The 13,759-nt window shown below is 33.6% G+C and overlaps 2 protein-coding genes across 4 annotated transcripts; both read left to right on the plus strand.

Moving 5' to 3' along the window:
* Positions 1–290: 290 nt before the first annotated feature.
* On the plus strand, positions 291–6,674 carry LOC146943534 (BRASSINOSTEROID INSENSITIVE 1-associated receptor kinase 1-like). The gene is made up of 11 exons (XM_085741824.1): positions 291–743; positions 1,400–1,532; positions 1,618–1,689; positions 2,112–2,255; positions 3,135–3,206; positions 3,327–3,398; positions 3,483–3,559; positions 4,120–4,248; positions 4,347–4,688; positions 4,956–5,350; positions 6,027–6,674. The coding sequence occupies exons 1-11, from the start codon at positions 644–646 to the stop codon at positions 6,348–6,350; spliced, it is 1,860 nt and encodes a 619-aa protein (XP_085597950.1). The 5' UTR covers positions 291–643; the 3' UTR covers positions 6,351–6,674.
* Positions 6,675–7,557: 883 nt separating this feature from the next.
* Positions 7,558–13,388, plus strand: LOC146943535 (BRASSINOSTEROID INSENSITIVE 1-associated receptor kinase 1-like). 3 transcript variants are annotated; one of them, XM_085741827.1, is made up of 11 exons: positions 7,558–7,727; positions 8,492–8,624; positions 8,708–8,779; positions 8,916–9,059; positions 10,131–10,202; positions 10,355–10,426; positions 10,515–10,591; positions 10,779–10,907; positions 11,008–11,349; positions 12,083–12,477; positions 12,731–13,388. In XM_085741827.1, exons 1-11 carry the CDS (start codon positions 7,613–7,615, stop codon positions 13,052–13,054), a joined length of 1,875 nt encoding a protein of 624 aa, XP_085597953.1. In that variant the 5' UTR covers positions 7,558–7,612; the 3' UTR covers positions 13,055–13,388. The 3 variants fall into 3 exon arrangements, with proteins under 3 accessions (XP_085597953.1, XP_085597951.1, XP_085597952.1); XM_085741825.1 differs by having other exon boundaries at positions 7,663–7,812; XM_085741826.1 differs by having other exon boundaries at positions 7,663–7,812; positions 11,107–11,349.
* Positions 13,389–13,759: the final 371 nt, after the last annotated feature.

Raw genomic sequence — 13,759 nt, forward strand, 5'->3', positions numbered from 1 at the left:
TTTTAACGTTAAGGACTATTTTGACTAACAAAATGCACAATCAGATACTACTTTAAAGTTTTGATACATTGAAGGACTATTTTGACTACTCATTACAATTTCAAAGACCAAAATGACTATTACCTCTTAAATCTATCAATCAAAAGAAAACTTTATTATTTTACTATATATTATGATTTTACTCGGATCGACTCGAGAAATTAATCTCCGCATTTGTGAGATATGGTGTTAGACCAAAAAGAGTAGACGAAATTTCTGAGTAAAGAAAGGATGCAACATTCGTTGACCCCAGCTTTCTCTTTCTCTTCTTCTCCTTAACCTTTTCTTTCTCTCTCTAAAAAACTGTTCTTTCTTTCTCTGCATTTTCACCTCAAACTACCCACCCATCTCATCTTTCTGCTTCCATTCCAACCCAACAACACTACCAACAAATAAAGAACAAATTTTGAACCTACCCATCATTCAATTTTCATCAAATTATCAACTTCACTAACCATTTTTCATTTGGTCAACGTGGTCAAACTATTGTGTAGTTTGATGATTTGTATTGTCTAGATCAATAAAGGCTTTGTTTTTATTATCAAGCAATCAAATCAATTGTATATGAATGATTATGAAGTTGTATTGTTCTAGTTGAAGAAAAATGGAACAAGTGACTTCATCATCTTCTTCTAAAGCTTTCTTTCTTTTTTGGGCTATTTTGGTGTTTGATTTTGTGCTTAAAGCTTCTTCTAATGTGGAAGGTGGGTGGTGGTTACTTTGGTATTTACTATATTAAGCCTTTGATTGATTGTTTCATAAATGTTTCTATATGTGCTTTAATTTACTATGATTAGGAAAATTATTCACCTAGTTTTGATCTATACTAGGTTGCCCTTTAGCTTTATTGTTACTGTTCATATGTTTGATTGAAGAATTATACTGGAGATGACATCATAGTAGCTTTAGTAATATTCCAACTTAAATATTCTGTAGATAGGATCATATGATTGAAGAATTTTAGTAAATTTCATATATGGTGATGGTGTTCTGCATCACTAGATTAGGTTGTATCTTGATTGTTTAGTGGTGAGTGCTTAATCCAAAACTTAGGGAATTCACCGATGACCGGAATTGATGGTAATACTGTGTGTCATAATCTATAGGACTTCGTTATATTAGTTCGCCTAGTATTTAAGTGTATGCTAATAAGCCTGATTAGTGAAAATCGGGGTTCATGTTATTACGGTCCTCGGTGTATCATTATTTCACATTGCATCGTGGATGCCATCACTTACTTTATATGGATATGATAATGTTAGTTTTCAGGGCTTGAACCCTGAACCTCGTGCTTACTTGGTCTCCTATCTACACAAGTTATTATTATTTTGCAACTGAAGATTGGTTCTTTTTAGCACAGGTGATGCACTGAATGCATTGAAGAGCAACTTGAATGATCCTAACAATGTTCTTCAAAGTTGGGATGCTACCCTTGTCAATCCTTGCACGTGGTTTCATGTTACATGCAATGGTGATAACAGTGTAACCCGTGTGTAAGTTGATATGTCATTTTTACTGTGTTTTATGAATGTGAATGTTTGTCTATGTAGTGAATTTTTTATGTGTGCATTTGAACAGTGATCTTGGAAATGCGGATCTTTCTGGTACACTGGTTTCACAACTGGGTGATCTCTCAAATTTACAGTACTTGTAAGTTGTGATTCAGATATGTTATTGTTGAGTAAATTTGACTGTTTATGGGCATATTAAGATCAACCTTGTTTCTTGATTGATACTCTTGTATTTTAGAACTGTAGAAAGTCTTAATCTATATAAGTGAGGACTGTATTGCTACCATATCTTTTATCATTGAAGACTGAATCATGAAACTTTATACATCTTCATAAGCTTTCCTTGATATCATCTGGGGTTTGAAGATAGTTGTCTAAATTTTGAAGGAAAGATTATAAGCTTCACTGTATACATGGCTATCTATTTTGGTTTGTCCGGTCACGTTCACAACATATCAGCTAGTTCATACAAATCACATGAATGTGATTTTTCACCTTTCAATTATTTGTTGGACTTCTTTGTTTGTACAAATATGAACTTTCTTCCCGTTTCAATGGCAGGGAACTTTATAGTAATAATATAACTGGAAAAATCCCAGAAGAGCTAGGAAATTTGACAAACTTGGTGAGCTTGGATCTTTACTTGAACCATTTAAGTGGTACCATACCGAATACATTGGGCAACCTTGACAAACTACGTTTCCTGTATGACATACTTTCCTTACTCTCATATCTTTGATCTGCAAAATTTATTTATGTTGGTTTAATTTTTTTTCTTCCTTTACCTTGTTCAACATTCTATTTGTTTTTTTTTTTTGCTTCCCGATGCAATATGTGGTAGATTTTAGAGCTTCTACAACATGGCCATTCCATTTCCAGCAAAGCTGTAATATACAAAAATGCATGCCTAAAAAAGTATAGTCCTTTTATTTATATACATACTTAGGGGCTAAGGAGGCGGTGAAGGCTGGTTGAAGTTTCTTCAAATTTCGGATTTAACTGGTTTATAGAAAAGCTTGATTTAGCATACCCATATCTGATTTTTTTTTTTTATTCAAATAATCTTAAATGTGATAATCCAACACCCTACCATTGCCATTTCAAATAATTAAAGCTATGAGGTTCATAGTATTTTAAACGACTTGTTACAATATATGTAATAGCTTATGATATCTTGATATTTTCTTACAGTGTTTCAGTTTATATTATAGGATTAGTTTCATATATTCTAATAGAACTGGTGCCCAATTGTTTGCATGGTCTTTCCGTGCATTTTTTCTTCTTTTCCTTTTCTTTTTTGCATTAAAGGGAACTTGCATTTTGCACAACCTGATGTGTAAAAGTTTCCAATACGATTACCTAATTCATCCATGTAATTGTAACCAAGACTTCAATTTATGAATGTATCAGCCTTGAATGAGATATAATCATATAATTTCCATTTTTGACATTCACTTTGCACATTATAATTATTATTTTTTTTTTTTTTTTTGCATTTGATAACTAGTTGCCTATCATGACTTATTATTCTACTATATCAGTTGTATCTCACAAACTAATTATTCATCTTGCTCTCCAAAATAGGCGTCTCAATAATAACACCTTGACTGGCCACATTCCCATGTCTTTGACAAATGTTACATCGCTGCAAGTTCTGTGAGTGTTACTCCTTTATTTTGTTAGTCCATGACTTATAGATTCAAAGTAGATTCCTATTTATACTAGATTCATATATTTCCATGTGTAAATTGACACAATGGCCATCTTGAAATACAGTGATCTCTCAAATAACAATCTAGAAGGAGATGTCCCAGTGAATGGTTCATTTTCATTATTTACTCCTATAAGGTCGGTGCAGATAATTATTTTCTTATCTTGTCTTGTTGACAGTTGACCTGAAGCTTTGCTAATGCCATGTGTTCCACTTTACAGTTATCAAAATAATCCTCGCTTGAAACAACCAAAAAATACTCCCGCGCCACTTTCTCCACCAGCACCAGCTTCTTCAGGTTCATTGATGTCTGTTTTTTATTGAATATTTTCAATTGTTAAAGAATAACCTTTTTCAAAAAATTGTTAAAGAATAACTTGAACTGAAAGCTTCAATTCAGAATATAACCTTAGCTTGCTCACAGCTCTCTTGAATTCAAATTAGACTCAACTTTTTCCAAATATTTAATTTAAGACGGAAAGATAACCAAACTAGGTCAACTTGAAATTGATGTCATGTTAAAAGACCACTTGACCTAAAAGTTTGAGCTAAAGATGGTTTTCTACAACTCATAAAATTGAGGCTGTGTCAAACAAGTTTTCTATTTCACTTGTACTTAGCCACCGTTTCTTTTAGAATCTTCCTCCAACCTTTCTCTTATGTTACCTATACCATTATTTCTTTTGCTCCTTTTCCTCCAAAGAACAAGGAGAAATGATGTCATAATTGATAGTCATTGACTATGTGCTTTTTTCAAACACAATTGTATTGAACGCTTTTTTTTTTTTTTTTTAAAATTCTGTGACAATTTATTATTTCAATGTATATTTACTATTAAACTTTTAATCCTTTTTGCAGGTGGTAGTAATACTGGAGCTATTGCTGGAGGAGTTGCTGCTGGTGCTGCTCTGTTGTTTGCCGCTCCTGCAATTGCACTTGCTTATTGGCGCAAAAGAAAACCACAGGATCATTTCTTTGACGTTCCTGGTTAGTTAAATAACATAAAACATGGTTATACTTGTTGAGAAATGCTGCATTATATATTTATTACTGACGAACCAACATTTTGTCTTTTACCCCGGTAGCTGAGGAGGATCCTGAAGTTCACCTTGGTCAACTTAAAAGGTTTTCTCTACGTGAGCTGCTAGTAGCAACAGATAACTTCAGTAACAAAAATATTCTAGGTAGAGGTGGGTTCGGAAAGGTTTATAAAGGACGCTTAGCTGATGGCACACTTGTAGCTGTAAAAAGACTTAAAGAGGAACGTACACAAGGTGGGGAGCTGCAATTTCAAACAGAAGTAGAAATGATCAGTATGGCTGTGCATCGTAATTTGCTTCGGCTTCGTGGATTTTGCATGACATCTACTGAACGTTTGCTTGTGTATCCTTACATGGCCAATGGGAGTGTTGCATCATGTTTACGAGGTGCCCCATCTTTTCTCTCATATATTCTTTTCTGGCAGAAATGTTATAAGTACTAGTGTTCAATGCAAAATATGTTTCTGATTTATTATCGAAAAAATAACAATTAATCTTTCCTAGATATTATCTGGAAGCTACATTAACACAGAACACGGGAATTCATAAATAGCTCAAATTTTCAAATACAAACGAACACTCTTACTGTTGAAAATCAAAATTTGCAGTTTCATATTAAAACTGTGTTTTGGTGTATTGATTTTGATGTTGTAGAACGTAACGAGGTTGATCCGCCGCTCGAGTGGCCAATGCGGAAGAATATTGCACTGGGATCTGCCAGAGGGCTTGCTTACTTGCATGATCACTGTGACCCTAAGATCATTCATCGTGATGTGAAAGCTGCAAATATATTGTTGGATGAGGAATTTGAAGCAGTTGTGGGAGATTTCGGTTTAGCAAAGCTTATGGATTACAAAGATACCCATGTTACTACTGCTGTTCGTGGTACGATTGGACATATAGCACCTGAGTACCTGTCAACTGGAAAGTCTTCAGAAAAGACTGATGTTTTTGGATATGGTGTGATGCTTCTTGAACTAATAACTGGACAAAGGGCATTTGATCTAGCACGTCTTGCCAATGATGATGATGTTATGTTGCTTGATTGGGTAGGTTTTCAATTATCTTCAAAATATGTCATTAGTTTTTGAACAATTTTTGTTAACTGTCTGTTTACAGTGATTTTTGGTTAAGTTCTGCATCCAACACCATGACATGCATTGATCCCTTCACATCTATGAAGCATGGACATGGACAAGACACGGATATTGACACGCCAACACAGCTAATAATTTGAAAAAAAACAGATAATTAAGTGTAATTACAAGTGTCGGTGTCAGCCACGACATGTGTCCAACACTGGGACACGCCTAATCCGAGGAGTGTCCGTGCTTCATCGTCACAATGTTCTATATGCTCAAGCATCATTATCTAGTGTATCATTATCCCTTGCTCAATTTTAAAAGGGAGGATTACCCCATTTAGGTTATTGTTGCACTGCGAAGGCTTGTCAGTCCTCTTATTAATTATTAGTAAACATTATGAGAGGCAGTAGAGAGGTTCAAAATGAATGGTCTGAACCAATTAGGCAGTTATTATGCGTGTCTGTCTCTTGTACAATAACTTTTTCTGTTTTGAAAACCATTCTCCATAGGCTAAAGTAATAAATTCAATGTTTATTCATTAGTTTTATGAATCATAGATACCAGTTTCTAACAGGGCTATATGCAATCAACACCAATGACGAATCATTGTTAGCATCTTGTCTGATTATTTTGAATGCAGGTTAAAGGACTTCTCAAAGACAAGAAGTTGGAAACACTTGTTGATGCAGAGCTAAAGGGAAATTACGAGGATGATGAGGTAGAGCAGTTAATCCAAGTTGCTTTACTATGCACACAAGGGTCCCCTATGGAAAGACCTAAGATGTCTGAGGTGGTGCGAATGCTAGAAGGCGATGGTTTGGCCGAAAAATGGGAGCAATGGCAGAAAGAAGAGACGTACCGACAAGATTTTAACAACAACCACATGCATCACCCTAATGCAAATTGGATAGTAGTAGATTCAACTTCACATATCCAGCCAGATGAACTCTCAGGTCCTAGATGATCCGTTTGAATATTCTATCATATCCACTAGTGAATACACAATCCTTCCTCTGGCTGAAAGAGATAAACTTTCATGATTTGTGCATATGCTTTTCACCATCTCTTCTACTTGATCTTTTCTTTCGATCTTCTTGAAATTATCTTGTATCTTCACGTTACATGGTCATTGATAAGGTTATGATTATTTAAGAAAGAAGTTTGTAATTTTTATTGGGTTGTCAAGTTGCAGGATAAAGCTTAGGACACAAGCAACCAACACTTGTCATTGTATGTATGAGAAACTAGTATAGAGCTTTTATGAAAATATATGCAATTTTATTTTTTATCGTTATTGTATTTTAGAATTTGTTTTTCTTTTGAATTGGAAATAAAATTAGTACAGTACTTCAGTGGTTACTATGTTTTTGACTTTTAATAATGGTTGGCATTACACTTTCTCTGCAAATATATTTTGGAAGATAATGGAATCGGCTGTTCAATTTCTCATTGGAATTTCTTTACTAACTATATTACCAACAGCTTGTGAAAAAATTAAATTATTCCTATTATTATATGGATTAATCTTTCATTTCATAAGCTAAAATCTGATCTCTGTATTGATTTTGACATTCTTGAAAACAGATTTTTAATCAATTTAACCAAAATTAAGTTAACCTGAAATACATAATTGTGATGATAGTAGACCAATAATTTTGATGTATGGTAAAGTTTCAACATATTGTAGAAAAGAAGAGTTTCTATGCCTAATTAACCTATGGAGCAAGTTTTCCATGGTCACAAGACTATCGCAAGTCTTAGACACACTCACAAAAAGAAATGAGAATTAATTTTTAAAATAATTGAAAGAATAAAAGGTAGAATTAATATTTTGTCAGTTTTCTTAAGAGATTTATATTTGGTTTTGTGACCATACAAGAATAATCCTAGCATATGAGATAAAATGATGAAAAATGGCCACATGCACCTAATGCACTATCAATTTTGTTTTAAACTATCATTTTCTCTTCAATCTAGTCTCTAAACAATATAAATATAACAAGTAATTCTTAAAGTAAATAAAACCTATCAATTTAGTCTCTATCACATTGACAGATTTTTATATATTTTAAGGAATAAATTGAATTTTTTTCATATACTTTATGAAGAATTATTCATTATATTTATATAGTTTAAGACCAAATTGAGAAGAAAATAATAGTTAAGAGATTTAATTAATTATGTAATCTTCTAAAATCCCTTTCAAGTAAATTACCAACTTTCTTGATGATCACAGTATCTTATGATGAGGTTGTCACAGGTGAGCCTGAACCCACTCTAGCTAGCTTGATTATATACCATGATATCTTGAACAGTGTGGACTCTATAAAACATGGAGAGAGTAAGTTCAGCTTCTAAAGTCTCCTTTCTTTTTTGGGCTATTTTGGTGCTTCATTTGCTCCTTAAAGCTTCTTCAAATGTGGAAAGTGAGTGGTTACTTTTGTCTTTACTCTATCATCAAACAGTTTTTTTTTTTTTTTTTTGAATAAGCACTTTATGAATCTTTTAATTGTTCATCACACACACAACTCTCTGGACCTGAGTTTGAACCCGGCTGAAGGTGTCTAGTCTAATAATATTGGTATTGTCAGTTGAGCTAGGCCTTAGCATCCAGTGGTTGCCCTTTAGCTTTATCGTTATTAGCCATATGTTTGATTGAAAAATAAACTTCACATTAAACTTGGAGTAGTAGCTTTTGTAATATTCAAATCCAAATATTCTGTAGTTTTGCTAAATAAGAGGCTCATATGATTGAAGTATTTTAGTGATATTCATATGTGATGTTGGTCTTGTATGCATCACTAGATTAGGTTGTTTCTTGATTGTTCAGTGCTTAATCTCAAACATCACCGATTAAACAGAATCGGTGATGATAATACTTTGTGATTGTGCAAGACTTCATTATTATATCAGAGAATGGCTTTTCAATATGGTTTTTTCTTGTTAATTTTTTTTCTTCTTCTCACATTTACTTTAATTTATAGTATTATAGTTGGCCTAGTATTTAGGTGTATGCTACTAAGGCTGTCTAATGAAAGTCGAGGTTCATGTTACTGAATATTATTAAGGATGTTTGAAACTGAATATTGCTTCCTTTTAGCACAGGTGATACCCTTATTGCATTGAAGACCAACTTAAATGATCCTAACAATGTTTTTCAAAGTTGGAATGCTACCAATGTCAATCCCTGCGAGTGGTTTCATGTTACATGCAATGATGATAAAAGTGTGATCCGTATGTAAGTTGATATGTCATTTTCACTGTGTTTTATGAATGTGAATGTTTGTCCATGTAGTGAATTTTTTGTGTGCATTTGAACAGTGACCTTGGAAATGCGGAGCTTTCTGGTACCCTGATTTCAAAACTTGGTGATCTCTCAAATTTGCAGTACTTGTAAGCTGTGACTCAGATATGATATTGTTGAGTAAATTTGACTGTTACTGAGCAGATTGAGCTCAACCTTGTTTCTTGAATGATACTCTTGTTAGTTGGTAATAAGATCTGAACTTTCTCCTCATTTCAATGCCAGGGAACTTTTTAATAATAATATAACAGGAAAAATCCCAGAAGAGCTAGGAAATTTGACAAACTTAGTGAGCTTGGATCTTTACTTGAACCATTTAAGTGGTACCATACCGAATACATTGGGCAACCTTCACAAACTACGTTTCCTGTATGACATGCTTTCCTTATTCTCATATCGTTGATTTGCAAAATTTATTTGTGTTGGTTTCAAATTTTTTTCTTCTGTTACCTTGTTCAACATCCTTTTTTGTGTGTTTCCCGATGCAAAATGTGATAGAATTTGCAGTCTCTACAACAAGACCATTACATATTCAGCAAAGCTGCAATATATAAAAATTATGCCTAAAAAGTATAGTCCTGTTTTCATTATTGCTGTTGTTGCTGGTTATTATTACATGATGCAATAGTGTTATTATATACCAATTGAATGAAAGATTTAAGGCATTTCAGTAAAGACTTGACTTGAGACTATTGACCATGTTGGGGGAGGTTGGGGATTTATTTTATTTTGGGTCGATTACTACTGCAGGTTTTCCACCCTTGAATTAGATGAAGGAAACGTTAACAGTATCTGTTACATGTTTTGATCAACTTGATCTCTTCCTGTCAAAGATGTAACCAATTCAACGTAATACTTCTTCAAGTTTCTGATTTGACTTGTTTATAGTAATGCTTGATTTAACATAACCATATTTTTTTTGCTTAAATCAAATAATCTTGATTAGATGTGATAATCCATCAGTCTACCATTGCACATTTCAAATAATTATAGCTACAATACCAATAATATTTTAAAGGACTTGTTACAAGGTATTAAATATCTTATAATATCTTGATAGGGTTAGTTTAATATATTCTAACAGGACTGCCACCCAATTGTTTGCATGGTCTTTTCGTGCATTTTTTCTTCTTTTCTTTTTCTTTCCTGCATTAAAGTGAATTTGCTTTAGCCGATGTGTAACAACTTCTAATATGATTATCTAATTCATTAATGTATTTGGAACTAAGACTTTAATTTATGAATGTATTGGTTATGCCTTGAGTGAGATATGTTTTCCATTCTTTACAATTTCACTTTGCATAATAGAATTTTGTTATCTATCAGCCCTTCTTCTTTTATGCATTTGATGACTTGTTGCCTATCATGATTTATTACTCTACTTTATCAGTTGTATCTTGTATATAGCAAACTGATTATTCATTTTGCTCTCCGAAATAGGCGTCTCAATAATAACAGCTTGACTGGCCACATTCCCATGTCTTTGACAAATGTTACATCGCTGCAAGTTCTGTGAGTGTTCCTCCTTTATTTAGATTTCCTCCGAGTGATAGTCGGAGTAGATATTTTTTGTTTTGTTTTGAAGAAATCAAAGTATATTACTATTTATGTTAGAATCAATATACTTCTGTGTAAATTGACACAATAGCGATCTTGGAATACAGCGATCTCTCAAACAACAGTCTAGAAGGGGATATCCCAGTGAATGGTTCATTTTTATTATTTACCTCTTCCAGGTTAGTGTAAATCATTATGTTCTAATTTAGGCCTTATTGTTGACAGATGACCTGAAACTTTGCTAATTCCCCGTGTTTGACTTCACAGTTATCAAAATAATCCTCATTTGAAACAACCAAAAATCATTCATGCACCACTTTCTCCAGCATCATCAGCTTCTTCAGGTTCATTGACGTCTGTTTTTTATTGACAGTGATTTTAACTTGTTAAAGAATAACTTGAGGTGAAAGCTTCAATTCAGAAAATAACTCTAGCATGCTCATAACTCTCTCGAATTGAAACCAAACTCAAAGTGCATCTATTTCATGAATAGAGTTAAAATTTCTAATTGAACTGTAATCCCTTTTTCAGGTTACAGTAATACTGGAGCTATTGCTGGAGGAGTTGCTGCAGGTGCTGCTCTGTTATTTGCAGCTCCAGCAATTGCACTTGTTTATTGGCAAAAAAGAAAACAACGGGGTCATTTCTCTGACGTTCCTGGTTAGTTGAATAACAGAAAAGATGGTATACATGCTGATAAATGCTGTGTTTTATAGTTATTATTACTGATAAACCTACATTGTGTCTTTTACCGCGGTAGCTGAGCAGGATCCTGATGTTCACCTTAGTCAGCTTAAAAGGTATTCTCTACGTGAGCTGCTAGTAGCAACTAATAACTTCAGTAACAAAAACATTGTAGGTAGAGGTGGATTTGGAAAGGTTTATAAAGGACGCTTAGTTGATGGTACTCTTGTAGCTGTAAAAAGACTTAAAGAGGAATGCACACAAGGTGGGGAGCTGCAATTTCAAACAGAAGTTGAAATTATCAGCATGGCTGTGCATCCTAATTTGCTTCGGCTTCGTGATTTTTGCATGACATCTACTGAACGCTTGCTTGTGTATCCTTACATGGCCAATGGAAGTGTAGCATCGTGTTTAAGAGGTGCCACTAATAGCTCAGTGTTTGAATTGCTTTTGTTTAGTCATAATTTACTTTCCTTCCTTGTGTATAAGTCTATTCTGTCATTTTACTGAAATAAGTGATATCCACATAGATCTGGTTTTTCTGTCATATCTTTTTGTGATTTCGTCGTCTGAGCATGGCATTGTTTTAATCGTCATCTTGGTGCTACGTTGTTTGGTTTTCCATATTGTTGCAGTGTTTATTTGGTTCAGATTGACACAGCATCTTCGACTCATTATATATTCAATAATTTATTTGGGTGTCAACGTTACAAAGCCGGAGATATGAATATTCCGATCACTTTGTTTTTGTCACTTTGGCAGGTATTTTGCCGTATTATGGTATTAACTTGGATGTTGTGAGTTTGTTCGTAGATTCATCCTTTTCAATTTTAACAATGTTGGATTTGTATTGTTTTCAATGTATTATACCAATTTGAATGAAAGAATATTTTTTTAGTAAAAAAATAACTCATTTATCTGTTTTTGGTTTATTTTGATTTATCATTTGTTTTTGGTAGAAATTTTGATTTATCATTGAGAAAATAACATTAGTATTTCGTTGATATTAGCTGGCAGCTACACAAACACAAACAGGGAAATTCTTAAATAGCTCAAATTTGAAATCCAAATGAATGCTCTTATTGTTGAATTTCAAAATGTGCAGTTTCATATTATAACTGCGTCTGTGTATATTGATTCGGTTGTTGCAGAATGCAATGAATCTCAACCGCCACTTGAGTGGCCAATGCGGAAGAATATTGCGCTGGGAGCTGCCAGAGGGCTTGCTTACTTGCATGATCATTGTGACCTTAAGATTATTCACCGTGATGTGAAAGCTGCAAATATATTGTTGGATGATGAATTTGAAGCAGTTGTTGGAGATTTCGGTTTAGCAAAGCTTATGGCTTACAAAGATACCCATGTTACTACTGCTGTTCGTGGTACAATTGGGCATATAGCACCTGAGTACTATTCATCTGGAAAATTTTCAGAAAAGACTGATGTTTTTGGATATGGTGTGATGCTTCTCGAACTAATATCTGGACAGAGGGCTTTCGATCTAGCACGTCTCGCCAATGACGATGATGTGATGTTGCTTGATTGGGTAGGTTTCAATTCATTTTCAATATGTCAGAATACTTGAGCAATGTCGGTTAACCATGAATAGCATTATTATGTGATTCTTTTTTTCGAATCTAGTTTTTTATTGTGTTATAAATTGAAAATAATAACTTTTTATTTTCAAAAAACTTTAGGATCTGTCAAATGTAAAATCGGTTAACCGTGTGTTATTTTGGTTAAATTTTGCCTCCAACTCCATGTCATGCATTAATCTCTTCACAATGTTATGTATGCAGGTTAAAAGACATCTCAAAGACAAGAAGTTGGAAACACTTGTAGATGCCGAATTAAAGGGAAATTATGAGGATGACGAGGTAGAGCAGTTAATCCAAGTTGCTTTACTATGCACACAAGGGTCCCCTATGGAAAGACCTAAGATGTCTGAGGTGGTTAGAATGCTAGAAGGCGATGGTTTGGCCGAAAAATGGGAGCAATGGCAGAAAGAAGAGACGTACCGACAATATTTTAACAACAACCACATGCATCACCCTAATGCAAATTGGATAGTAGTAGATTCAACTTCACATATCCAGCCAGATGAACTCTCAGGTCCTAGATGATCCGTTTGAAGATTCTATCATATCCACTAGTGAATACACAATCCTTCTTCCTCTGCCTGAAAAAGATAAACTTTCATGATTTGTGCATATGCTTTTCACCATCTCTTCTACTTAATCTTTTCTTTTGATCTTCTTGAAATTATCTTGTATCTTCACGTCACATGGTCATTGATCAGGTTATGATTATTTAAGAAAAAAGTTTGTAATTTTTATTGGGTTGTCAAGATGCAGGATAAAGCTTAGGACACAAGCAACCAACACTTTTGTCATTGTATGTATGAGAAAAACTAGTATAGAGCTTTTATGAAAATATATGCAATTTTAAGTGGTGTTAGTTATTGTGTAATTGTGTAAATATCTTGGTAATTATTTATTCAATAATTTTGATGTACGATCATCTAAAAAAAATAAAAAAATTATGTTTGATAAAATTTTGACATATATGGCTGAGAAGAAGAGTTCCTATTCGTATAGTCTAATATTTTAGTCAAATAAAAACAAAGAGTTTGTATTCGTATAATTAACATATTGCTCTAAAAAGATGAAAGTTGACCATGTTCACCTAAGTTTATGATAGTTAATAGAGCAAATTACATTGACCTCCCCTCAGGTTTTCCAAAACAACACAAACACCCCCTCTAGTTTTCTAAAAACACTAACCACCCCTCAAGTTTAACAGCGTCATGCTTCCTTTAAATCAAGAAG

The sequence above is a fragment of the Medicago sativa genome, chromosome 2 (genome assembly GCF_051527215.1).
Source record: "Medicago sativa cultivar Bolivia chromosome 2, Bolivia_mono, whole genome shotgun sequence".
Lineage (NCBI taxonomy): Eukaryota > Viridiplantae > Streptophyta > Magnoliopsida > Fabales > Fabaceae > Medicago > Medicago sativa.